The sequence below is a fragment of the Nannobrachium achirus genome (genome assembly GCF_963921795.1).
Source record: "Nannobrachium achirus genome assembly, chromosome: 13".
Classification (NCBI taxonomy): Eukaryota; Metazoa; Chordata; class Actinopteri; order Myctophiformes; family Myctophidae; genus Nannobrachium; species Nannobrachium achirus.
This window is the reverse complement of record NC_137833.1, coordinates 58,708,616-58,733,257: the sequence shown is the minus strand read 5'-3', so window position 1 is coordinate 58,733,257 and position 24,642 is coordinate 58,708,616. Positions and strand designations below refer to the sequence as shown.

The 24,642-nt window shown below is 41.1% G+C and overlaps 1 protein-coding gene across 1 annotated transcript; it reads right to left on the bottom strand.

The window, feature by feature from the left end:
• Window positions 1-14,410: 14,410 nt before the first annotated feature.
• mrps28 (mitochondrial ribosomal protein S28) lies at window positions 14,411-19,518 on the bottom strand (the record flags this gene model as incomplete). The annotated part of the gene is made up of 3 exons (XM_080740876.1): window positions 14,411-15,383; window positions 17,021-17,143; window positions 19,255-19,518. 3 exons carry the CDS (start codon window positions 19,516-19,518, stop codon window positions 15,105-15,107), a joined length of 666 nt encoding a protein of 221 aa, XP_080597002.1. The 3' UTR covers window positions 14,411-15,104.
• Window positions 19,519-24,642: the final 5,124 nt, after the last annotated feature.

Here is a 24,642-nt window from a genome sequence, read left to right as displayed (position 1 = left end):
AACCTGCACCTTGACATGAACACAGAGATTAAACACATTTATTGATAGACCAAGACCAGCTACATGGAATGGAAATGTAATTAACCCCCTCTTTTTCATTTTCCTTCTTAAAATTGCTAAATATAAGGCACAAATACTTAGTTTCCATACAATCAATTATTTGCATTGCAAAACGATTCGATACGATATACAAAGCCAAACGGTACGATATTTGCTTTTGCATATCGATATGGTAGATCATTGCAAATTAAAATCGATTTTTCGATTTAGTTACTATATCATTACACCCCTAATACATAATAAGGGAGGGTGTCATGATACGCCTGATCCACGATCCGATTCGACTTTCGATTTTAACCTCACAAATCAATTTGGTATTTGAATCGAATGTAAATTCTTTGAATGAGAATATTGCTGTTTTCCTCCACTGTTTTTTTCATGTTCATTGTCATTGGCTACAAGCTAGTTCTCATATGCCCCCTTACCCACAATGCACCTCAAGTAGTCTATTTAAGCAGCTCCTTGTTCTATGTTCATAGGTGTTTAGCTGTACTATTGTCCTCCTCTGTGTGAAATGTAGTTACTCATGTTAATATGTATTGTTTACAGATTGTTCTGTGTTCTATGGATTATGATATGTGATATCTTAAATCATGCAACTGAAGGTTACATTTTATGGGCATGTAATCTATCATGCTTTGCTCTGGGGGGTTTGTGATTATGGCTCATCTTCGAGCAGATAATAGGCTATTTAAGCTTAGTACGGCGACGGCAGATGACAACGGCAACCGGAAATGTTCAGCGCTCGATAGATCAACCTGCCGCCGTAGCGGCCGTCCGTACTACGCCAGAAGGTCCCTTTCCACGTTGTGCCTACAACGCCTGCTGTATAGACGCGTCGCCATGGGAACCAAATCGTTCAGTGAAAGAGGTGGGACCCAGTCGCCGACGGCTCTTTGCTTAACAATTTGGACCGCAACGGCGATTGCGTCATAGCAGCCATAGTCCCGCCTCAAGTTGCCGTAGTAGAAACGCGCCCCTTAAATTCCCCAAACTCTATGATCACAGCAGAGGTTCAACACCAAACTAAATGCAATAGCATTGCATAAATGGTAATCATTGCAATAAATGTTACTGTAAATCTAAATTGGTGTGGTTATTCTGAGCTGAAATAAATAAAAGAATTATGAATTATTCTCATCTTCAGTGTGGAGAAGAAATATTCAGAATTTGCCCTAGGAACATTTGTTTTTCAGCCTCTTAAAAATCCGCCAACCTGCTTCCCGATTTGTTGTCCTTACTGCACACCAGAGAGACAGACAGAATTACAAGTGAAACATGTATCTTGTAGTATTGTTTTAAAGTGAGTGTTGACTGAGTGCATTCATTACCAGCTCTGTTACCACTTGGTGGACGGCATCCTTCATCCCAGACTCGTGCTTCTCATACAGGACTTCTGTCACAGCAGTGCATTCTGGGAACAGTAGATTCAGGTTGTCAGACAGACTGTAGTTGATATCTAGATCCTTAGCTACTGTTCTATTCCACCGTTCTCTTCCACTCTCATCTCTGTTCTGTTATTATTATCCGCCAGGCCAAGGCGAGACCGAGATTAACTGTGTACACCTAATCTCCGGCACCACTGGGCCGATCGGCGTGAAACATGCAAACCTCTGCCCCAAATGTTTCACAATGATCTGTTCTATCGCCACCAGGTCTTTTTTTTTTTCATGGATTCCTTGGATCATGACGCAATTTATCTGCCTTGTTTGTGCCAGATTACACTTTCTGACATAGTGTTTTATTTTTTTCTTCTACTCCTACAGCCTTTGTCCAAAACTCACACAACTTGGTATACATTATCTCTGGGGTCATGTGATCAAGCTATGAGTTAGAGGTATTTTAAATCTTTATTGCCATTTAAAAACAAATGAATTGCAGGCTTCTATACATTATCTGAGACTTTTATACAATTTAAAATATTTATAATGAAAATAATCTATGGAGAACATTTTGAAAACATGTTTATCTTTCAACTTTTTGCAGTCCTACTACTTCAACATGCTCAACCTCACAGGCTTAAAAAATCACACAATGGTTGTTGCATGGCAGCCTTCTCACCTGGAAAAAGAGGTCTTTCCTCTGGTTCTTGGTGCCAGCACCTCTTCATGAGTTTGACCAGGTCCTCCAGGCCAGTGGCCTGCTCTGGGTCAACCTCTTCCAGGGACGGCCTTTGTCCCCTAGGGATCAGAAGCTCTATGATGGCGGGGTCGGTTTCTGTGAGAAGTGGAGGATAGATCATGGGAGGGGATGGAAGAAGAGAATAGATTCCTTAGTAATCTATAGAAGAATATACAGTCAAATAATGTGTTTATTGCTATTGTTGAATTAACATTAAGCCAAAGAGTCTGTGAGTCAGAGGCAATGCGTGATTTAAAGAAGAGATTGATGGAGCTATAACTGAAAATGAAAACAAAGGACAAAGCAAGCACACATAAAGAGAACATTACTTGCCATATGGTTCTTTCCCCTTCACAATGGAACACAAAAGCATCCCATAGCTAAAATATATTTAAAAAAAGAGAGATGTCACAATGTCATCAATTACCTTACACAAAGCATACGGTACGTATATAACCTACCAAATGAGAACACACAAAAAAAGTAAAAAATAAATAGCAACTCAATACAATGTTGTTATTGTTGGGTTACCGGTATTTGTCACTGTACACATAGGCCTACATGAACTTAGTTTAGTTTGCACACAAGCAGCTACATGTATTGACTTTTTTGTTAAACAAAACTAATAAAAGGTCAACTTGACCACAAGACAATATGAACTTTCACAGACAATCCCACAGAACATTATGAAAACCTGTAGACATCAAAGGCGGGGGTGGATTTGTATGCCAAAGAGATTAAGGCCTCTGGAGGCATGTAGCTGGTCGTCCCCGCACCCTTGATACGAGTGGACGTCGAACAGTTGATGAACTTGGAAAGGCCAAAGTCAGTGATCTGGGTGAATAAGAGGAGAATAGAGAGAAGTTGTTACAATCCAAGGAACGGGATGACTCTCACACAACCTGAGTCACACCACACACGCAACATTCCTTGGGCTAAAAACGGCTCACACAAAACTGTGAAAAGTGATCACTAAACCATAGTTTTTTGGGTCCTTTTTTGGGTGCAAAAACAAATGCACGTGAAAAAAATCATGAAAAAAACCCTAATGTGACCCCTCACATGCTACTTGAAGCAGAATTTTTCCTGTATAGTAGTCTGTGGGACCCCAACTTTCAGCAGCTGTCAAAGATTCCCCTTGGGATTTTGAATTTCATACTTTGCTAGATGTGTTAATAGACACATTGGTGAAGACATTTCTTGGTAAGGAATGTATTCCCAGTTTTATTATATGTCCCCCGACTACTTAAGAGTTTTTCTTAAATAACCTCAGTGCATTCTGTATTCCACGACCAGCAAAGGCACTCACATCCTGTAAAAGTAGCATATGTAGCACACAATCGCTTGGGCGACACATGGGCGATGTGTCATATGAGCATCATGAGTTGTCATGAAGTGTGTTAAAAAAATAATTGTAAACGTCCAAAATAGGACAGAATTAACTTGTGGCCCTTTGAATTTTGATATTTTGCTGAGTGGCCCCTGAGCCATCTTAAGTTGAGTAGCCCTGGGCTAGTGTTTTGTATTGTTGATGACATTATTGTTGTTAATATTGTTCTGCTGTTTTTAATTGAATACATAGGACCACAATGGAAACAATTCCCCAGGACTTTCTTTGTGTTATCCTTTTGGCCTAACTGACTGACTGTACTCATGCTGTTTTACATTTCTGATTAATAACGCATTCAATCAATCCATCAAAAACAATAACTGACTGAATATGAGCTTACAATCCCAGAGGATGGACATGCTGACCCATCATCACTGATGGTAATCATCCAAACAATTGTCTGGGGCTCACCTTGACATTTAGATCTGCGTCCAGCAGCACGTTGTCAGGCTTCAGGTCCTTGTGGACGATGGGAGGGGTCAGACTGTGAAGGTGCTCCATGCCTAGAGACACTTGGTGAGCCAGTCGAAACACCAGGGACCAGGGTAGAGGGTGGTTTAGTTTTTTCTGGTGAGGAAGAGGGTTTCAGAATCACAGTTTCAAAAACACATATACATATACAAATACAAATAAAGGCTCATTTAAAGCTACAATCCTTAAGTTATGTTCGTTGTCTCCCTCTTCCAACAGAGAGAGGTAATTGCAACAATGTCCAACACAACATTCAGAGGCACCCGCTTCGGACGTTATCATCCGATATCCTCTGTGATTATCACTTCTTATCAGCCGATATTATCGAGCTAGTAGGGCCATGCTCTGCAGACTGAGTCGGTCAGAGGGTTAGTGCACATGCACCGACGCATGTTGACTCTAATAGTTATCTCCCCTGAGTGACTTTGGTTTTCAACCAGTGGTCATTGATGGACCCTTATAGATCTTGGGGGGTCTGGGAGGTTTAATCTCATCAAATGGTGGTCCGTGGCTCAAATGCTGAATAAATAACACTCTGGAACAGGGTAGGGGGGACAGGTAGCATCCTAAAGGCAGCTGTGGACATCCCGACCTAATTCCACAGTGTTTCATCATGCATTCATTCAGTCTTACAAAGTGTGAGCTTGAGCTCCGTTGCTGACTCTCTGATCTCCGCTCTCACTACTGGCTGTGCTGACAAATGACACTGAGACAGAGCACCGAGAGAGCTACGGAAGCCTCATAAGGTACAAAAAAAGGTTAATAACGCGTCAACTTGTACAGCATTATCCAAAACACAAGCAGAAAATTGTAATTGAAAGTTCTCTGACTATAGCCAGCAATGTGTGGGTGATAACAGGTTGCATAGTCTTAAAGGCAATGGCTTCTGGAACAGTGATTGGTTTTATTATTGTAACGGCCAAACCATAACTATGCATAACGGGTAGTGCAGGTGTTTTAGGAATAAGGCAGGTGTCCCAAAATAGCAACCTTTGCACAGGAATTCCTCTTCCTAAATGCTAAACCCCCAAATTGAGGGTTTAGCCAACTCGAGCGAAAATAAGGCCTGTAGTGTCCAGTCTGGTGACCGTATGCTTCAAATAAGGGCAGCCACCATGCTGTTACTGTGGACCAACATGATTCCAAACATAGAGTAGGAGTAGTTTGTAAAAGTATAGATTAAGAACACAAATAGCTCGCGAGCTGCATCAAGGCTATACGTCAAAATAATCACTGAATCATCATTGAATGAATCAGTAAATCAATAAAAGGTGGAAAAAACTGACCTGCAAAGAGGCGAGAGTTCCTCTCTGCATCAGCTCCATGACCAAACCAATCTGTATGCAAGAGACAGAAGGTGGACGGCCCTTGAAGACTCCCAGGACCTGGATGACATGGAGACTCTCTGCTCGTCGCATCAGTTCACACTCACGAAGCAAGTACTTATCTGAGTTGGTCCTGAAGAATAGTAATAATAGACAAATAAAAAGTATTTAATGTGAGCAAAGTACAAAGTCCAAAGTACAAATGCAACAAATTAATCTCACTGATTATTAATCAGTGAGATTAGTGGAACCACTGTATAACCAGCAGAGCTTACAAAATAACACTCAGTTCTGTTGAGTGCTTACAGAAGTCCATTGAGTTAAGTGGATGTTTTCAATAACCTTTTTCTGTAATCCCAAAACCCCAAAGGTCCATTGAGTTCAATGGACCTTTTTTTTGGTTGTTTAAGTTGGACAAAATGTGGAATAAATATTGTTATGAATTTGTATTAATTTCAATGCTACTTATGAATTCAATGTGACCATTGGCCCTGTCTGGCCTATAAATTGCTCCTGTTTCACTTTAGCTAGGCCCTGCTTGGGTTACTTGCACTCAATGATTCCTTGAACTGCTATCCTGATGTTATTGTTCTATGTGTTTTTACGTCTTTGTGAAACATGTCTGCGTTTATGTTGTGCTGTATACCAAATCGCCCTTCAGTGACAAACAAATACATGAACTTGAACTATTTTACAATGCCTCAATTGAATTTGTAGCGCCCGAGTTTCTCTATATACTATACTATTGTTTTTGTATGTGTGCAAGTTTCCAAGAACACATGCAGTGTGAGACATTTTTTGAAATACAACATGTATCCTTTAAATCCATATCACCAGTTTGTAATTTGCACTTACCCGTCATCAAGACATAATATTTTAATAGCCACATCTGCTCTCCACTGAAGATGTCTGGCTTTATAGACTTGCCCAAATCCACCTGCACCAATCACCTTCCAGTTCTTCTTGTCCAGACTCTCCTCATCGATCACTCGATAACTGGACTCTGCCATTGTTCACTGAAGAGATGTGGAAGAGGACGACATTGTCATTCATGAATCACATACATATAGAAATAACACTAAAGTAAATAAGAGTGTTCATATTGATTGATTGATTGATTGAAGAGTTTATTAGCAGTTTAGAAAAAAAGTACAGTTTCATGACAGCACAAATCACTGGTACAAGGTCAACTAAAAGGAGATCCTAGTAAGCTTTACAGCTTATTTACACAGGAACCACTTATGTATCTCATATGACATTGAAAGACAGACGGATAGAACATAGCACTTTACACAGGATAACATCAATTACAAAAGAATAAAAATAACAGACGGGGGCTTAGTCATATAATACTAGTAGTCTAGTCATAATCAGTATGGTAGAGTATGTTAATACAATATAACGTATAGAATCTGTAGGTACCTTAGGACCTTAGTGTGATTTCACTTCCACCCATAGGGGGCGCAACACATTCTACAAATGTCACTGTTTTTGCACCAAATTAAGTAGAAAACGGTCTTCTGAGTCACGTGACAATTACCATCCAACAGGCTTTTGATATTCCATACTGTTTGCCTGTAATTAGCTTCAAAGATGTGTGGCCAGGACTAATACACTTTAGGACAGACCCTTTTCTCATACTGTATCAGTCATGTTGGGTACCAGGAGTTTGTCAAGAAGTTGCTTGATGGGGTCGCCTGCTAGCCTAGCGGTCCAGGCGCATACCACACAGATGCCTGTCAGCTCTGATGCCTGACAGCGTGTCGCGGGTCGAGTCCCGATCCCGACTACCTTTGCTGCATGTCATTCCCCATGTCTCTCCCTGTTTCCTGTCTAACTACTGTACCATCAATAAGTATAGTCAAGTCAAGTACATTTTATTTATAGAGCACTTTTAAAAAGCACCAGGGTCGACCAAAGTGCTGCACAGCACAACATACAAATAGACAGGACAAAAGCTGTAAAAACCTGATTACAGGGTGTTTGATTATTACGTACCTTTTGACATAGAATCCATTTCTGCTTGGGACATGTTTGTACTGTGCATAGTTAATGACTACCGAACTGGAGAAATGACATTAACCCTGCAAGGCCCAGTGTTGCTTTTTGGCAACATTTTTTTAATAATTTTTAAAAAAATGTTATATTAAGTTTTCCTGTTCTTTTTTCACGTTAACATCACCATTAAATCCTATTGTTTAGTATTATAATGCCATTGGCCACGATATTTGCATATAAATACCCCCCACAGAGACTGACATTCACACCTCCCAGAGAAGTTGAAATTCCAGCGTCTGGACGAACAACATTTCACTTTTTAACTGAAGCTATTCCTCACTAAAACATAAGTAATATGCCTGTAATATTTTTTTCTTGATCATTAGAATGTCTAGAACACGTGCATATGTTAATATTGTGGAAAAATATCCCCAAAATGCAAATTAGAGCATGATTTATGATTTATGATTTATGGCTATAAAACCTTACAAAAACATTATCAATTTTTTAACATTACATTTTCCTGTGATTAGGAGTCCTACAACACCATCTGATTTTTTTTTTTATTTTTTTTTTGGCCAGTAGAAATTAATTCGGGTCTTGCAGGGTTAAACTCTAATTTCTCTTTTGGGCTACTGGACCTGAAAAGTTTGGGATCCACAACATCCACTGGCACTGGTCTATGTTTTGTAGTCCTCAGGGTGGTTGTGTTCCATTCTCTAGCCTTCTTTTATCACAACAGTTGAAGTTCACACATCTTATTGCTGTGTTCACACATTTGTAGGCTATGTATGTCCCAATCTCCCAGTAGCTCACTCACTTGTAAACATTGTAAACCCTGGACAGAAAGACATGTCGTTTATAATCATCTGTATTGTTTGTTTCTCTTACCTGTTGAATCCAACTCAACGACTTAAAAAGACCTCATCTGCAGTCTTGTGTTGTAGTTGTTTTGTTTTACAGCAGCTGATGTCAAAGTAAATGTTTAAAAGTTCATACTTTGTTGTAACAATAATGCTGGACTTGCACAAAATGCATAATCATATGAACATTGAACGCATCATTGTCTACAACGCAGGGTCAAAGTACGCAGACTCCTTCTTCCTGCTAGTGCTTAATAGCCAGGGACATGCTGGGCCCCTGCTTCAGGCCGGGAAAAAAAGAGTTGTAGAGGCCCTCATTGCGCGCTATAGAGAGAGATCTCTCTCTATAGCTCTGCTGCTGCTACTTTGTCATTTCAGATCATGACAAGTGACAAGCCAGTGGGCCAATTACATGAGTTATATTTCGTCGTTGTCGGGTGGAAACCTTGTATGTCCAAAACCGTTTGTTTTGTATTTATCATTTTAAAAATGATTTAAACTAGTGAAAACAGCCGATCTACAAGCACACAACGCCTCGCACCGTGATCTGCTGTTTTCACTACTTTTGTGTGACGGCCTTGTATGATGAAGCAGGGCTTTGCCTTGCGAAAAAATGTACAAATTTGAAACTTGGAGATACAAGGTTTCTGCCCGACAGTGACAATTTACTTTGTTGGCCGTCCAGCCCCCAAAATGGAACAAAGGCCGACATTTTATTATTATTTTTTTCCTAATGGCCGGGAATGAACCGGCCGTTCGGGAGTTGTCCCGCTCTTCCCATTGGCCAGCACGTCCCTGCTAATAGCTGCTTGTTATCGACAAGCTAAACACACAGGATGGTTGAGAAGGTGGCAATAAAAGACAGATAAGCATCTGACTGCAGTTTGAACACACACACACACACACACACACACACACACACACACACACACACACACACACACACACACAGTGAGGGAATGTAAAACTCTGTAGAAACATTTCCGTCAACCCTCCCCACTAAGCACGCCGTCTAAAAGTGGTCTAATAGTGGTATAGATTTGAACGTTTTTTTGTTGTCTAAACTTAAACTAGACGACTAATAGACGTCTAATAGTCGTCTAAATGCAGACCGTCTATATTTAGACGACTATTAGACGTCTATTAGTCGTCTAGTCTAAGTTTAGACGACAAAAAAACTTTCAAATCTATACCACTATTAGACCACTTTTAGACGGCGTGCTTAGTCTTCCAACCTTTCTTTTTCTCAGGCAGAGTGACCTTGATGTACAGTAAGATATTTGAATTAATATCTCTGAAAAAACATTACATTATGTGTAGATGCTGTGAAAGCTCTTTGCTTTAGAGGTTTTACACTAAGACAGTTTTTTCTCCAAAGGTCTTCTTTCTCCTTGAGAAGTTCCTCCATCGTCTGCATAACTGCAGCTCAACTGGATAATTAGTGTGGTTGCCCTATACCAGTAATTGTACGACTTGCTTTTCCATCCATCTTCTTTAGGGGTGTGCCAAAAAATCAATTCACCAATTAATCGTGATGTTGATGCCACGATTCAATTAATCGAATCGAGTAAGGGTAAGTGAATCGTGAATATTTTTTTTTTCTTAATTGACGCTTGTTAAGCTTCTATTGAACTTCTCTGAGGTCAATCAGTGACCTGACCTCTTGATACACGTTGCTCAGAAGTAGTTTACAGTGCGACACAGACACACACAGACACAGACACACACACACACACACACACACACACACACACACACACACACACACACACACACACACACACACACACACACACACACACACACACACACACACACACTCAGGCCTGCACAAAAAAGGTTGTGTGAGAGAAGAAAGTGCTGTGGTCCTACGTATGACCACCACCTAAACATTTTACCGTACATTCAAATTATATAAAAAAGCAATGTAAATTGTGGGAAAGAATTGCAATAATCGTGTTTTGAATCGCAAATCGCAGAAAAATCTATAATCGTGATATAAATCGAATCGCCACCCGATGAATCGAAATTGAATCGAATCGGGAGGTAAGTGAATCGTCCCAGGCCTTTCTTCCTAGATAAACGTTATTTTTCCGCACTACTCCTCCCTCAGTTTTGGTGGCACGCACTCGGGCCATGTGTCAAAGCGGCTTCATCGGGACTGCTAAGACACGTTATATAGTTTAATTTCATTAATTTATTAGTGAATACATTTTCTCCATTGACTTGAAATGTGAAAATGCAACAATAAAACTTTTTCCCAAATATGGAGATAGCTGTCATAGACAACATGAGACATAGGCTATGTCCATACAGTATATGAGTATTCCAAGATATGGGCTTAATATTGATCCATATGTGGGCATAAAAGGGACAAGGTCTGACACAGAGATCTCCATTATGGCCATGCATTATTCACTGATTAACTCATATGCTGCCATTTAACAATACCTTCGTACTCTTTAACTGCCATTCGTCTCCATAGACTTCCATGTAATTCATAGTGCACGGATCATGCACACCCATGCCTAGATAATGCACCACGTGTGTCCACATTGCTCACAGCTTTCAAACAAAAAAATCCGAATAGAAATCCGTTCAGGCATTCATGAGATAGCAGCCATTATGTTTTACACTGTTGTGAGCTTGGAGGTCTGCTACCTGAGTTGTATGGGGTTGTATGGGGGTTAAACAAGCAATTTCGCGATCGCTATCATGCCTACTAACGTTTTTGGGGTCCCAAAACATTTTTTGAAAAAAAAAAAATCTTTTGAAAAAAAAAATTTTTTTTTTTTCAAAATGGCGGAAATTCTCGGGTTCCTCGGGCGTGGCAGGGAGGGACATCGCGAAATTCTCGGGTTCCTCGGGTTTGGCAGGGTTTAATAGTGAATACATTTCCCCCATTGACTTGAATGGGAAAAAGTCTCGCAACCACACTTGCAATTTCCCAGAATTGCATCTTTCTAGTTGGGCCTCGTATCGGGTCTTAAATGGTATATGGTGGATTTATCCAAGTGCTTTTATCCAAAGTGTATTTACATAGATTGTGCATTACATTCACCCATTCACACAACGATGGCAGAGGAAACCATGCAAGGCACTAGTCTCGCGAGGCCAGACTGTTGCCTCCGCAAATGCTCCCAGCATATACAGTCTGGCAAACGGAAATAGAAACGATGAGTGCGAGATAAAGCGGATGTGACGCAACCGCCCGCTTGGTGCAGTAGCATTAACATGTCCTACTGGAAGCGTTATGTCTTCTTTCGATTTTTCTGGGGGCGTTATTTCGTCTTTCTCTGGTGTTATTGGTGTTACCTCCATGATGTTTTCAAACGTTTTCTTAAACTATACACCCATAACAAGAATAGGCCGCTCGAATGACTTTTCTGAGCTATTGTGTTTCTGTTATGTTTCCAATGGGACTACAGTTCAGTACAGCAGTGGCTACTTCCGATACTCGCCGTTCGGGAGCTGCCGTTCCAGACTCTATATAGCATTCGGAGATTGTGGAATAGTTGTCTGGCTACGCGAGACTAGCAAGGCACCAACCTGCTCATCAGGAGCAACTAGGGGTTCAGAGTCTTGCTCAAGGACTCTTCAACAACTAACTCTGGGGGAGCCCGGGATCGAACCTCACGGGTTCCCATCCAGGCCGCTCTACCCTTGACCCCCACCCAGGCTAACATAGGTACAGTATGTACAGTACATTGTTCAATGTCAGCCGCGGCAGCCTCATGAGTAATGTAGCTCTGAGAGAACAGAGGAGGGACAGAGGGGAACAACAGGGAACACATGTCACCTGTTCTTGGGCTAGTTTAGATTTGGTACTCTGACTGCGTGCACGTTGTTTGTGGGTGCATAATGCGAATTTGTCGTATGTGTGTGTTGCAGGCACGTGCACACATAGACATCACAACGATATTGTAGGGGAGATGTCTCTTTATGGTTTAGTCACTCATTTGATACAGTCTGTTTCTGGTGAAAATTGTAACTAATTCGGCGACAGTAACATTAGCGTTTTCTCAACATCAGTTGATTCTTCATATCCATATGAGTAAAACCACTGAGATCATTTGTTTATGTTTGGAGCACAGTTCTTATATGACACAATATGAAGAAAAAAAAAGTCTATTGGCATTCAGAATGGGGGGGGGGGGGGGGGGGGGGAACGAGAACCAGGTAGGATGTTGAGAACCACTGAATTAAAGGATAGATTAATTGAATTGATTAATTATAGAAAGGACCAATTAACACAACAAAGAGAAACGCCATCAGCCTTAAGCAAAGTATTCTGTGCTAATACAGTGTATCTACAGCAAATCTGTTTGGCTATTTCTGCTGAATGTTCCCCCCCAGAATAGGGATGCTGGGGTTCGAGTGGTTAACTTAATATGATACACGGTTCTAAAAAGAAAAAAAGAAAAGAAAATGCATTCAGGGCCGTGGATGAAAAGGTTATTATATAGTGGTGGTAAATAAAATAATAATTTGTTATTTTCAGCTAAATAAAATAATACGATGCTATTTACAGGGGTGATGAATGAAATAACCAGTTATTTACATGGGTTAGTTATTACAGGGAACCACTGGCCTGCCCTACAGCACTTTCTGGATGGCGGAAGCACATTTCTTTAATGATGTTATGACTCCATCTAGCGGTGAAGAAGGGAACAGTTCTCCTTTGGGAAGCATTGTAGGCTACACAGTTTTATAAATGAAACTCTCCTCTACCCCCCTGAGCCACCACTATTACAATGAGCAGGGAGAAGGTGTTTCCTGTAGTTGAGTTTTAGGACAACCCTAGTTTATTTTGTGAAATTATTTGCAAATAATTATGCCTGTGTACCATGAAAAGCTTGCATAATCAAAATGACATTGGACCAGAGCCCGTGACAGTATTTCCAGCCAGATCTATCAAGGAATTTCACTCTTTGATTCAGCTAAATGACCTGCAGTGCCTGCCATGCTCTCTCTGGATAGGTTGTTTAGACTAATGCTAGGTTCTCGGTTTATCTGGGATCCTCGATTACTGCAACACTACACTGTCTCTCCACATATTCTATGCATGTGTTTATCTTGTTTACTGTAGGTTACTCTGGATAAAGAGCTAGAGTCTGCTGGGTTATGACATTATGTGATCTAATCTTTATTATTTATATTATTCCAAAAATTGCCACTCTACAAGGTCATATGTCAAGTTCCCAGTTTGATCGCGGGCTCCCCCACAGTTAGTGTCCAAGTGTCCTTGAGCGAGACACTGAACCCCTAATTGCTCCCAATGAGCAGGTTGGTGCCTTACAGGTTTCCTCTGCCATCGGTGTTGTGTGGGTGAATGTAATGTACAATCATTATTACTTCAATTAAGGCGCTATATAAATGCACCCAGGTCAGACATTTTCTCTATTTGTCCACGTCAGTTACTTCAAAACCATCAATTGTCATAAGTCAAATGAACAATTGACTTATTGTATGATTCTTAGCAATAGTCGCAAATAAAATGAATTGACTTATTGTAGGATTCTGTGTCCTGTATATCAAGCTCAGTTTAAATGCCCTACTCGCATTTCACTTTAATTAGTTATATAATTACAACACACAACAAGTACAACACACCATTGTATATAAATTACACAGCATTTATTTGTCATTGTGACTTTTTAAAGACATGATGCAAACTCATGTCATCAATACACGTTCCACCACAACCACATAATTTGAATTACCCTTGAAAGTATTGTATTGCCATCAACATATCCCATAATGTGAAATAACAGCGTCTAGAAATGCCATAAATATGTCACAGTGTGTGAAATGAAAGCATATGAAGTTTTTGTCATATTTGGATATGGGATAGAAGAATCACTGTTTACTAGATCACTAGATCACAACATGGGCTCAGAGTGTACAAATGGAACCAAATGGACCCTTACAGGTCTGTAACTCTTAGTTTACAAATGGATCCTTACAGGTGTGTAACCTCAGCTACATCGGAAATGAGGGCTTGCCCTCAACTGTAGCCTACTCCCGAGAATAAATAAAGATGATGATGATGTAACTCTGAGACTCTACAAATGAAAATACATTCTTGAGAGATAAAAGAAGACTCTTAGATGATAGTGTATTTTAGATTTGTGTATTAGGTTTTTAGATAGATAAATGCATTTTTTTTTATCATGAACACAATTCTGAACAAGTTCTGAGTTGTAATCAGAAAAAAAATATTCTGTGTATGAAATGTCTTTTTAAACCTGTGATCACGCTGAAAACCAAATAAACAAACAAAAGGACAACAAAGAGAGGAAAGAGTTATCAAATCCTTGAAGTGAATGTGTTTGAGAATGACTGAACCAGAAGGTTGATGAGGTCCACGACCCTTCAGCTCCGTCTACAGGTGTCCTGCTGGTCTTTGAGTAGTCTCGCGTAGCCAGACTGTTGACTCCCACAATTTGCAAATGCTCCCGTCATACAGTCTGGGAGACGGAAGTTCTAATAGTGAGTATACGATAAAGCGGATGTGATGCACCCATTCCCTTGGTGCCGTAGCGGTAACAAGTCCTTCTGGAAGCGTTGTCTTCTTTCAATATTTTTGGGGGCGTTATTTTGTCTTCCTTTCGTGTTGTTGGCGTTACTTCCATGATGTTTTCTCAAACTATACACGCATAACAAGAAAATTCTGCTCAAATGACTCGGTCTGTGCGAGTGTGCTTCTGTTATGTTTCCAATGGGACTACAGTTCCGTGCAGCAGTGACTACTTCAGCTTTCGGGAGGTGTAGTTCCAGACTCTATATAGCATTCAGAGATTGCGGAATAGTTATCTGGCTATGCGAGACTAGTCTTTGAGGGTCTTCTTCTCCATGGGGGTCTAGCAGTCTGAACTAGTCCTGGGGAGGAGGCTCTTTGGGGGTCTTCTGGGGGTCCCCCCGTGTCTCCAGCAGCCCCAGCAGGACCCCCTCCGCCTCCAGCAGGGTGGTGTCGGAGTTGGCCCCCAGGAACCTGGAGGTGAGCTCCAGGTCGGTGAGCCTCAGGCGGACGCGGGCTCCTCTCTGGTAGCGCTCGGGCTCGGCCGCCGGCCGCTTCACCACGCAGTGGAACTTCCCCCCGAAGTCCACGTACAGGTCGTCCTGGATGATGTGGAAGATACGACCCTGGACCACCTGGAATGAAGACATTTAACCATTTAGGCCTAGAATTATTGAATGCTTTAACCAGTGAAAAATAGCAGATATACAAGCTCACAGCGCGGCACCGAGTGCCGCGCTGCGAGCTTGTAGATCTGCTATTTTTTGAAAAAGTCGTGAAAATGTGTGCAAATCTTTGAATATGTGTATTTTCAAAGCGAACGTTTGTAACTCAAATTTTGCTTCTGGGTGGTCCCTGGAACTAGATATTTTGAGATGGCCAAATAAATATGATTTTGGGGGTCCTTCACATGAAAAGGTTTGAGAACCACTGACATAGTAGTCTCTCAAGAACAGACTAACTGAGCTCCAGTTAAGTGAAAAGCGCCTTTTCTTTGACGATGGCTGGCCAGATTGCTGACATAGAAACAGGTTTTTCAAAAAATCTTAGAATGATTCAAAAGACACTTATAGAATCGGGTCAAAATTCTAATTTTCACGATTTTTCAAAAATAGCAGATCTACAAGCTTGCAGCGCGGCACAGCTTGTATATCTGCTATTTTTCAATAGTCAAAGCATAAAATAATGATACACAATAATGTGTACCCGTTCTAAATGGGTTAAACTAGTTAATTTGGTGTTTCTTAAACTTTCACATTTCAAGGTCTCCCCTTAACTCTGACAGTGTACAAATGGAACCAACTGGACCCGTTAGGGTTCATCTGGTTCCATTTGTACACTGTCAGAGTTACATACTTGTAGGGATGGGACAATATGACAATTTCATATCACGATTATTGTGACAAAAGAAATTTACGATATTATCGCGATGATCAAAATCCTTTATCCTGGGGCGGAACATTTGCCAAAAAATTGCAGATCTACAAGTGAGCTTGTACTGTAGATCGGCTATTTTTTGGCAAAGACAGATAGAGAGTGAAAAAAAGACTGTTATCAAGTACGTATATTATAAGTACCTTTTACCAATTATAGGGGTTTAAGTGGTACCAGATATGCAGCTCGGCAAATAAAAGGTGAATTGATCCCAGTGCATGACGGAGGACGATATCACGATAAATTAAATCTCCACAATACGATTATCGTGATTGTTTTTTTATCACAATAAACGATAATATTGTGTATCGTCCCATCCCTACATACTTGTATGGGTCAATTTAGACCCCCCTAAAGGAACCCACATTATTGTTAAGGAACCCATTATTTTTTAATAATTAGGCATTTTGCGGATAGACAGAGGATAATTCAAGCTTTCTGTATAGCTGCAATGTTGAGTTTAATGTTAACACAATCAGATGTTCTGTTTCCATGTGTGGGCATCTCTAGATTCCAGATATAAAACATAGGAGTAAAATAAGAGGTGCTTTGCTTGTTATGTAGAGAACCACTGGGACACAGTAGAGGAGGGCACTAGGGACATCTGGGCACCTCGGAAATAAATGTATTTGAAAATTAGTCAATGCAAAGTATACATGATGTTTACATGCACGGTACATCATTATCAGACTTAAACTTTATTGGGGGAAAATGGCAATTTACGGTAACACAGAGGTGCCCACTCTTCCCTTGGTGCCCACCTATCCTGTTACCATCATGGCTTACATTTAAAGACAAACAATAATTCACAATATACGGTACACAACTCATCACGTACCTTGTCCTGAGCGGGGCCCATCTGGATGAGAGGAGAGCTGCGGAGCAGAGCGGAGAACGACTGGGGTCTGCTGCTGCTTCTACTGGCTCTGCTGCTGCTTCCACTGGTCTGCTTCTGCAGGTCCTGTTGGTAGGCACAATGTCACAGTTATTAAATCATCGCAATTATCAAAGATAATCACAATAGCTTTTGCACAATCGTTTGGAAACATTTTCCTTAATAGCAGAAATAGGTGATCTACAAGATCAGCTATTTCTAGGTGTCAGTAATTTCTTTGAATATTTACGTTAATTGTCATGTATCTGCCCTGTGCAATTTGTGATTATGAAGCCAAGTAAAAAAATACCAGAATGTTAAGTTGTATTCATATGTTCCAGTGTTCAATGTCCCCAAACAAACACAATTAAATCGTAAATCGCAATTAATGGTAGGACAGTTAATCCTTAATTTAAATTAGTAATCGTGAGTGACAGCAGTTGTTATTTAGCAGCAATTTGACTGCTGAACAGGAGCCTTTCGGGACCCCGTTTACCTTTTTTTTGTACAAAAGGGTTACAGAGGGTCCCGAGAGTGGCTAAATTAGGGTTGTGAGCTTGTAGATCGGCTATTTTCGGCAAAGAGCTTTGGTGTAGAGGGGAAAAAGAGCAGACTAAGTACAGAGTGAATTAAGGTCAACTTTATTGACGGTTCAAGTGGTTAAATATCTGAAAACACAAATTGACATGAATCCAAAATACACTGATGATTGTGCTATCAAACGATGAAACTATATGGAATCTATGAGAAGGTTGTGGGGGTCCCTGCTTCATCTCTCTCTCAACTAAGGGGTCCTTTGCCTGAAAACGTTGAAGACCCCTGTTTTAAAGGGACTCCATTTATGTTTTATACATATATTCATTCATGACTAATTTATTATGTACTAGTAGTCACATTAATTGTTTTAGCCTATGCAGTTTTAAGCCTTTCCTCTGTCCATCTTTTATCAATGCAATGATGAGCTGCCGCACCCATCTTAATTGTAATGTGATCAGTGATGTGACAATAATTGATTGATTGAATGATTGATTGATTCTGAGCGCATTCATTGTTATAATGGTGACAGCTATACAGTAACTAAGTATATTTACTTAAGTACTATACTTAAGTACAATTTTGAGGTATCTGTACTTTACTTTTACTCCGCTACATTTATTTGAAGATTTTAGTTACTAGTTATGTCGCAGATGTAAATCATAAATATTATAAAACATACATTTACATACAATTTAGCCCTATTTTATAGATAGGCTATTTGAAAATAGTCAATCTACAAGCTCACAATGTGTCGCATCGCGACGTGTTGTGAGCTTGTAGATCTGCTATTTTCAAATGATTTTTATACATTTGAAAACGTTAAATGGGACATTCTGTATAACGAGTATTTTTACTTTGATACTTAGGTATACTTTTGTAATTGTACTCAAGTACATTTTCAATTCAGGACCTTTCCTTGTTAATGGAGTATTTCTACATTGCGTTAATTGTACTTTTACTTTAGTAAAGAATATGAGTACTTTTTTTCCACCACTCTTTTTTCCTATGCAAACTTCGAATACATTCTTCAATCAATCAATAATAAAGCGCTATGTTAATAATGATAGATTATTTCAGTGGTTCTCAACCTGTGGGTCGGGACCCCCAGGAGGGGTCCCCAAATTAATTCGGGGGGTCCCCAGATTATTAGCTTAACTTAAAACATTGTTTTCTCTGGGAGGCTCTCTCCATTCCGACATGTCGCCACTCCGAAATGGACTTCTTATTGTCGGAGTGGCGACACTCTCTCTCTCAACAGTAAACAGACCAACATAGAGTTTAAGTGTCTAGAGGGTATCTGCACACTAAAGTGACAATTTAAGGACTTTTTAATAACTCTAAAATGACAAATTAAACATTGGCCAAATTGTCAAATATTATTAGAGGCAGACATTGTGAAAATAGCTGATCTACATGCTCACAATGCCTCGTGAGCATGTAGATCTGCTATTTTCACAATATAACCATGTTATAGAACATGCAATGCCTCAACTCTTAGTGCTCGTCAGGGTGGGGGGGTCCCCAGTTAAAATAAAATATGATTATTTTGGGGGTCCCCAGTTACAATACGATTATTTGGGGGGTCCCCTGTTACAATAATTATTTTGGGGGTCGCTGCCTGAAAAGGTTGAGAACCACTGGATTATGTGACAGCCAAATACCTGCTGGTTCTGCTGCTCAGCCTTCATGTCAGTGTGCAGGTCAAACGCCTCTGCGAAGCCGCTCCTCTGCGGTCTGTTCCCTTCCTCTCCATGTGCGCTCTTCTCCTCCTCCTCCGTCACCCCTCCGTCCTTCTGCGTGTCGCTGCTAAAACTAGCACCGTTATGGTGCAAAACGTTCTTATAACAAGCACTTTGAAGCCTGAACAGCCGCGGTGTTGTTGTTCTCACTCGGCATAGAACGTCCAGGCACAAGGAGGCTGCCATCTTGGTTTGGTCCCAAAATGCAACGCGCTGGCAGCGGAGCAGTGATGTTGTGTGAGTCTTGTCCGCTGGCGCCCTCTGGTGGCTGTACTTAAAAGTGATGGCCTGGAAATGCCTGCTTCTGGTGACTGATGTTTTCCTTCTTATGCCTGAGGGAGGCTGTATATTTTCTCAATTAAATGAAATACCCCTGAAAAATAGTACTTATAAAGAAAGGGGACTGTTTCGTGGTGTCTTAGGTTAAATTGTAAATTAGATAGCATGTTAATTAGACAGGGGGAGGGAGTGTAAACGGCTCTGATTCTGCAGTTATTGTCCTGTATCTGTGTACTGTATTTGACAGACGGAGAACTGGGGAGCGTTGAGACTGTGAGTCTCCTTTTAAACCATTGGTTAGAGCGCTCATGTCATGATGATGTGTTGGCCGATATCCATATATGGATTCCTGAGGTCAACCGTGTCCAAGTTTAGAGTCTGTGATGATGTCAGACTTAGATGTCACAGTCATCTCCATCTATGGGGTTCTGGATGGATGGTCAGTCATACCCAAATATGGTGTCTGTGATGTGGACATCACTAACACACACATTTTCAGTTGCAAACCGCATCACTGAATTGTAAAATGTAATTAGGTACACTACTTGTTGCTGCAAAAGAAGTAGAGTTAAGCCCTTTGCACACAGGCGCGTTTAACCGCACGGATAAAACGGACAATATAATTTTTTGAAAAGAAAACAATGATTCTCTATGACCTCATGCACACCGGCTCCGAATTAGCCGTGCGACGAGTGGCTGCCGCCGTGCGTTTTTTTCTCAATCGAAATCAGTTCGATTCGTGCGCCTTGTCGCATGCGGTAAAAAACTCATCACTCCTTTTATGACTCGTTTTTGGATCCGCAGCGCCGATTCCACACAGCCTTGCACACCAAATCCAATGCGTTTTATTCATGCCGCAAACGAAAAAAACGCAACTGTCCTGTGTGCAAAGGGCTTTAAAGTAGTGCATTATTTAGTAACGGGTTTACTCCCAACACTAGTATTTGTACTCACCATCACAGGTGCCACAGGCACACACACACCTGTAGAGCACATTCTACACACACACACACACACACACACACACACACACACACACACACACACACACACACACACACACACACACACACACACACACACACTGCCTTATTGTTTGTATTATTACTTGTGAGGACTTGGCTGAGAGAGAGACAAAGCAGGGACCCCCACTACATATTGTGTAAAATTATCTTAGACTTGTTTGACAGCACAATCATCACAATCCACTTTTTTTTAATTAATGACTTATCTTCTCTATTAATAGGCCTATGTTGGATTTATGCAGACATTTAACCACTTAAACCCTCATAATTCTGTGCTTGTAGATCATCTATTTTAGGCCAATGTTCCCCTCACAGTAGGGATGCTAGAGTTAAGTGGTTGATGTGAGAGAAAAAAAGGAAAGGAAAGTAAGGAAAAGAAAGACAAAAAGTCCCTATGACACAAAGATTTACATCCCCTTATAATAACTCTGAGAATCCTTTAGGGGTCCTGGACCCCCTGTTGAAGACCCCTGAGCCACAATATAAATGATACATGATAATGTTTATCATTTAAATCATTCTGAAGCTGAATAAACAACATCAACAGGAATGCAGCTTTGATTACAACGCTAGTAAACTGTACATGTTTTTCTTTCCCGGCTTGGAATGATAATGATAAAAAAATAGAAAAGAATCCATGACATTTTGACAGTGAATTATTTTAGAATATTGAAGTAGGAGGCATTAATTTCATGTTGTGACAACAACCACCTTGAACCATCTCATATAAATAGCTTATGTCTGTTGTTCTGATATAGCAAACCATTTGACACATTCCGGGTGTAAAATGGCTTAGGAGGTAAAGCGGGGCTGCGTTTCTAAGTGTCCTTGAGCAATACACTGAATCCTCAACCTGCTCCTTATGAGCAGGTTGGTGCCTTGCATGGTTTGCTCTACCGGCAGTGTGTGAACGTGTGAATGTCGTGAAATATGTTGCAAAGCCAGACAGACTGGAACTGGTGCTACAGTGCAGTAGTCCATTTTAGGCAGTGGTTCTCAGACATGTTTGTGTCAAGGACAACTTATATACACTTTTTTTTTTTTTTTTTTTTTTTTGTGCTTTGCTCTCACACATAACTCTGCCATACTTTTGCCTAGCAACGTGATTTCAACTTTAAAATGCTCACACGACTTGGGCCTTTTTTCCGCCAATAGGGAAGAGCTGTAATTGTGGAAGCCCCGCCCCCTCTGTCAACTAAACGCGTGCAGCAGCTGTCACACTTTGCTGTCACACTTTGCTCTCACACGTAACTCTGGCATGCTTTTGCGCAGCAACGTGATTTCAACTTTAAAACACTCACACGACTTGACACTTTTTCCGGCCAATAGAGACAAGCTGTAATTATTGAAGCCCCGCCCCCCTGTCTTCCTATTGGCTGGGCTTTAAACAGCCATAACTCCAGTTCGCAGCTTGGTACCGTCTCGAAACTTGGTCTCCGGACTTAGACCGCCATAGGGATGAGCTGCAATTGTTGAAGCCCCGCCCCCTCTTTCCTCCTATTGGCTGGGCTTTAAACAGCCATAACTCCAGTTTGCAGCATATGGTACCGTCTCGAAACTTGGTGTCTGGACTTAGATGGCCAATATGGACGAGCTAATTGTTGAAGCTCCGCCTCCTCTTACAAGTCTGTTGTTTTTCCGCCCGCCCTGACGGTCGCTTCTCGCCCTTAGGGCGTCTTACTGGTAATAGTAGTAGTAGTAGTAAATTAGTAATAGTAGTAATAATAGTTGCGATCATAGGTCGCAAGTTTAGTATGTGAACGGTCACAGCTTGTCCGTATGTATGTATGTACTGTATGTATCTCTGTCATGCCTGACACTGTGGTTCTATGGGTTTGTCGGGAGGGGGGTGCGGTGTTGGAAGAACATTAAACTGGAATGAACCTTATGCTGTTTAATAAAACTCGCCTCACTGCAAACATGTTATTGTTGACACTGGGTGTTGACACTTCTCCAACAGGATCTGGCAGGTCCGGGTACCTGTGCCTCCCTCGAGGCTCAAGATCAAGTTTTCCTAGGAGCCCTGGCCCCACGCCAGTGAAAACAGGACACAAATAACAGCCGTGTGTCTTCCTCCTCCTCCTCGTTCTGCAGCATCTCCCCCTCCCCGGAGGATTGGTTAACTCGATGCTTGTCCTCTTCCTCACCCTGTCTTTTGGTCTGCATCCTCCTCATCCTGTGTCACACTGTTCTCTTTGGATCTGCGTTTTTCCTCCCCCTGATAAATCGTACTTTTTCTTGGAGACATATTATATAAGAATATATTAGTTTTATATATTGAAATATAGGTTGTCCGGTCTCTATGGCAATATTATTCATATCCATCGCTAGTAATACTTGAACTCCATGCATATCGGTTATGTCTGTATTAGGATGTATTAGGCAATTTAGGCATGAAAACTTTGAAAAACGTTAGAGTATTCATCATGTACTGTAGGTTTATTGAAGGTAGCCTGTAAAGTGGCCATGCCCTGGAGATATTGTGATATCACATGAAGCATTCTCGCCCTTAGGGCATCTTACTGGTAATAAGGAGATGTTGACACAATGATATGGCAATCTGTTGATTACAGTAGGGCTGGTCCACTGCGTGTAGTATACATTGTTGTCTTTGTCCAAAAGTGTCACTGTAGATCACGCAGGGAACTGTCCAGCTGATCCAACTCTCAATCTGGATGTGAACCACATGTGGTCTATGTGTCGCGGTTCTCCACATTGGTAGCAGCCAGAGCATAGGCCTTTGTTCTGTCTATCCAGTGCCTCTTGTGATTGACCGGTAGAGACTGGGGAATGGCTCCTGTAATGACTCACTTCACATTCACCATCACTTTCCCCACACTTGGCTTGTCTGGTATAGGCATGGACAGTCAAAACAAGGATGGTAACATTCTGCTTGCTTGAGGGCATTGAGGCAATGGGGCATGGATATGCTCTCTAAAACGGCCAGGAAGGAGTCCTTGAACAAAGGCTTGTGTCACCAATTCCTCATGGAAATTATACAAATTGTGACAGCTGCATTGGATTAGACAATTTAGCTTGATGGCATATATGCTCCTATGCTCTACTTTTCTCTGCCTACTGGACAATTGCCATCCGCAAAAGCAGACTGGCCAAAGGCTCCTCTTGTCTGAGGCTTGGTCTGAGGCATAGCCTCTGTCCTAATGCCAAGGTAAAATTACCCTATTTACCAGCGGCAGTGGGTGAAAATGCCTTGGTTACAATGGAGGTGGATGAGCAGCAGAGGTTTGTATTATTAAACCTTAATTGGTGTGACGCTAAGCAAGCACTTAGTTTAAACGTCGGTTTACTCATTTAAAAGACTGAATATTAGCGTGTAGCGCCGCAAAGAGCTAAAGACAGGGGGCCGCCATCTTGTTTTCAAGGCAGTTCACATGGCAACGGACCCTGCCCAATCAGAGGAAGGTGTGGGCGTGATCAAAGGCAAGCAGGGGCGTGTCTTGCGCGATTGCCGTTACGTTTCAATATCACGCTGCTGCACGCGTTTAGTTGACAGAGGGGGCGGGGCTTCAACAATTACAGCTCATCCCAAAAAGGCAAAAGTCGTGTGAGCGTTTTAAAGTTTAAATCACGTTGCTATAGGCAAAAGTATGGCAGAGTTATGTGTGAGAGCAAAGTAGTTTATAGCAAAAACGCATTGATTTTAATTGGGGTCATTTTTGACCCCACTCATGGAAGAGTGTAGGTATTGGTAGGTCATGCATCCAAGGGTTAAAACATGTTTAATACGTTTTTGAAAATAGACGACAAGCTTGAGCTTCATGATCCATATCAAGGTATCCAAACCCAGAGTACAATTGGTCACTCAAAATCCTACATTTTCCAAAGGCCTTGCAAAGATGTGAGTTACTGTGAGCTTTTTTTTTGTTTTGTTTTTTTAGATTATGAATTACAACCATAGAAATCTTGATTACTTTCCAATATTGTACTCAGTATCATTAAAATGATAAATTACTTGCTTTGTACACATTTTCAGATGTTTATTATG